At 38.1% G+C, this 3,483-nt stretch overlaps 1 protein-coding gene across 1 annotated transcript; it reads right to left on the bottom strand.

The window, feature by feature from the left end:
• Nucleotides 1-6: 6 nt before the first annotated feature.
• LOC106879016 (uncharacterized) lies at nt 7-3,477 on the bottom strand. Its single transcript, XM_014928417.2, has 5 exons — nt 3,163-3,477; nt 2,683-2,774; nt 1,555-1,703; nt 780-892; nt 7-413 (listed from the first exon to the last, which is right to left on the bottom strand). The coding sequence occupies exons 1-5, from the start codon at nt 3,344-3,346 to the stop codon at nt 364-366; spliced, it is 588 nt and encodes a 195-aa protein (XP_014783903.1). The 5' UTR covers nt 3,347-3,477; the 3' UTR covers nt 7-363.
• Nucleotides 3,478-3,483: the final 6 nt, after the last annotated feature.

Raw genomic sequence — 3,483 nt, 5'->3', positions numbered from 1 at the left:
CAGTGATGGATTGGATCTGTAGTCTTCGAATTAGCTTTCTCCCTTCCAGTTTTGACAAGCCTATGTATTTATTTATGTATGTATGTATGTATGTATGTATGTATGTGTGTGTGTGTGTGTGTATGAATGCATGTATGTATGTATGTATGTATGCTTGTCAAGAGCAGGGCTCATTAGCCACCAACGGAGCTGCAAATGCAAAATATAAGTTAGTCCTAGAGCGCGCAATGTTCCTGAAGGTTGGCAATGGTCTTCCTCGGTCACGAGTGGACGGCCATCATGTATGTATGTATGTATGTATGTATGTATGTATGTATGGGTGGATGTAAAAAAAAAAAAGCAGTTTTTCCAATAATGTATATTCTAATTGAAAAGAACAGTGATGTACAGAGTTTCGAAACTGATGCTTAAATCTGAAAAAAAAAATGAAAAGAAAAATGTGTTAATGATTTATGAAGTTCACTCTAAATTTCTCAATGATCATACATGCATGCATACACACATTAACGTAAAGAAGGTGTTGACGGCTGATTTCCCCACTCCCTAGTGTGTGTTTATGAAGGGTTGTTTTGCATTGCTATAGCATCCAATCGGCTGCGTGCGGTTCAGATGTTGACTTGTTAAAACTTGCACTGTTTTGGCTTGAAAAAAATATTTATAACATTTACATGTATGAGAAAATGCTTCTTAAAAACCACATGTGCGTGTGCACACACGGACACACACACTCATACTCATACAATCATTTGCATTCAAATAAAGACGACTTAATTACTTACTCCTCAGTAAACTTTTCACGGAAATATCATACTTTTCATTATTTCCGATTTCTCTTTTGGCTTCTATCGTAGTCTGAGAAGGACCCTCGATTCTAAAATACGGGTGACTGAAACTGATATATTAAAATTGATAAATTTAATAAAAATCATTATAAATAACACTTTTACGAATTGTATTTACAATCAATTCTGTTTAATTAAATCGATGAGGTTATCATTTCGTCTCTGATATTAGTGAATGTTTCATGTCCGGTTTTGTATTCATGATTGTTGTTTGTTGGCAGTCCGTCGCTTATGACGACGAGGGTTCCAGTTGATCCGATCAACGGAACAGCCTGCTCGTGAAATTAACGTGCAAGTGGCTGAGCACTCCACAGACACGTGTACCCTTAACGTAGTTCTCGGGGGATATTCAGGCTGACCCTTTGAATTACAGGCACAACAGAAACAGGAAGTAAGAGTGAGAAAAAGTTGTGGTGGAAGAGTACAGCAGGGTTCGCCACCATCCTCTGCTGGAGCCTCGTGGAGCTTTTCAGGTGTTTTCGCTCAATAAACACGCACAACGCCTGGTCTGGGAATCGAAACCGCAATCCTATGACTGCGAGACCGCTGCCGTAACCACTGGGCCATTGCGCCTCCACTATAATATGATACAACAATGAGATACAAAGTATATCTGTAAACTTACCTCTTAAATATTGATTGTAAAAGTGTTCAAAAGACCTATTACAAAATAATTAAAGATGTTAATTACGAGCAAAAAGATAATATATACTTCTCATTGAAAGTTAAGTTCTGTGGATCCCAGCCGTTCCATAGAATTGTAATGACTTTGTCTTTCTGGAACCACGATGTAGAATTTGTCCCTGTACCGTTGAAAATGAATATACGTTTATCTTGTTTTCTACTCAACCGAAATCTGACCTGCAAATAGAAATCGAAGAAAGTGATTGAAGATAGAGTGGTATAAAGAGAAAAGAGGTTATGATGTGATACAGGGAGGGAGTAGGAGGGAGAGAAGGAGACAGAGGGGAAAAGTGGAGGAAGAGTGAGAGTTAGAGAGTAAGAGAGTCTCAGAGCAAAAGAGAGAAAGGTTAGAGAAGGTAGATAGATAGAGAGAGAGAGAGAAAGTGAGAGAAGATAGAGTGGTATAAAGAGAAAAGAGGTTATGATGTGATACAGGGAGGGAGTAGGAGGGAGAAAAGGAGACAGAGGGGAAAAGTGGAGGAAGAGTGAGAGTTAGAGAGTAAGAGAGTCTCAGAGCAAAAGAGAGAAAGATTAGAGAAGGTAGATAGATAGATAGATAGATAGAGATAGAGAGAGAGAGAGAAGGAGCGAAAGTGAGAGAAGGAAATACAAAATAACAATTAAAAGAAGTGCAAAATTAAGATAGAGGGAGAGAAAGAGTACGAATTTAGGAGAAAAACACGGGTGACTAATAAGACAAAAAAATCGGACAAATAACTAATAAGTTATGCTTTCGGAGTCTTTGTAAAAGATTTGTTGCATCTATGAGAAGTAGAAAACCCTGACAAAATCAGAACAAAAAGAAAAGACAAAAGCAGCAAGAATCAATCCCAACTCAATCTGATTTGGCAGAGTTTCTACAGCTGGATGCCCTTCCTAACGCCAACCACTCTGAGAGTGTAGTGGGTGCTTTTACATGTCACCTGCACGAAGGCCAGTCAAGCGGTACTGGCAACGGCCACGCTCAAAATGGTGTATTTTGTGTGCCACCCGCACAAGAGCCAGTCCAAGGGCACTGGCAACGATCTCGCTCGAAAATCCTTACACATGTCACAGACAAATGTAAAAAGCCAAATGCTCCAAAAGATATCGGATTGACAAATATGTAGATTATTTATTAAATGAGATTCATTTTGAAATTTCAAAAATTCCTTACCTTTACAATAGGCAATTTGTCCCAGTATAAATAAATAGGGCTTCTTTTAAATGAATCTTTGGTCATCTCAAATGCTCTCTGCCAGTTTTTATCTGTATCAGAATTAAATAGTAATCAATAATTTAGATATAAGTGTACAAACAAGATGTTAACCCTTAAACGGCAGGAAAGGGTTACATAAATAGGGTTTCAACAGAAAGGAACACGAGAAAATAAACAGATAGAGAATTAAAAAAAAAAGCTTTAGTGGCTAGCAGTCGATCATGGCGGCTGGCTGGACGGAGGTGGTCAGACAAGAGAGCTAGGAAAAAGGGGAGATAATAAAGTAGTGGTGATCCCAAAATGAAGGTGCGCGTGCGTGTGTATGTGAGAGCGTGGAAGTGTATGCGTGTGTATTGCGGCTGGTGACCTTGAGTGACATAGGGTCAATGATGCTAAAAATTACAAAAGCAGAAGACAAGAAAATTGTGATTTACTTACTGTTTGCAGAAAGCAAAATATACGATGAACAGTTGCAATCATAATCTTTTTTAATTTCTTTTTCGTAAAGCAATCGGTGCATATAACATGAGCCATTACAGTAGCTAAAATAATGGCACTTATGGTGTAAAATACACCGAAGTGCACAGTCTTCAGTAGAAGATGTGTTTTTATGTATTTTCATCTGATCAATCAAGCATTTTGATTTCGTGATTTCCTTGAAGATGACTTCTTTACATGTTGATTCTCCAGTTAACGGAGTCACAGAAAATACAAGAGTCAAAGCTGGCAGAAATATGAGAATCAAAGGATACTGAATTG

Source organism: Octopus bimaculoides, chromosome 29, assembly GCF_001194135.2.
Source record: "Octopus bimaculoides isolate UCB-OBI-ISO-001 chromosome 29, ASM119413v2, whole genome shotgun sequence".
NCBI lineage: Eukaryota > Metazoa > Mollusca > Cephalopoda > Octopoda > Octopodidae > Octopus > Octopus bimaculoides.
Note: the sequence above shows the minus strand (reverse complement) of the source record. Positions and strands in the feature narration are given on the sequence as shown.

Coding starts and splice junctions, on each gene's coding strand:
- LOC106879016 (XM_014928417.2), bottom strand. CDS start 3,346: ATGAAAATACATAAAAACACATCTTCTACTGAAGACTGTGCACTTCGG. Junction 2,775..3,162: donor TATTTTGCTTTCTGCAAACA/GTAAGTAAATCA, acceptor ATTCTGATACAG/ATAAAAACTGGCAGAGAGCA. Junction 414..779: donor CGTGAAAAGTTTACTGAGGA/GTAAGTAATTAA, acceptor TTTTTTTTTCAG/ATTTAAGCATCAGTTTCGAA.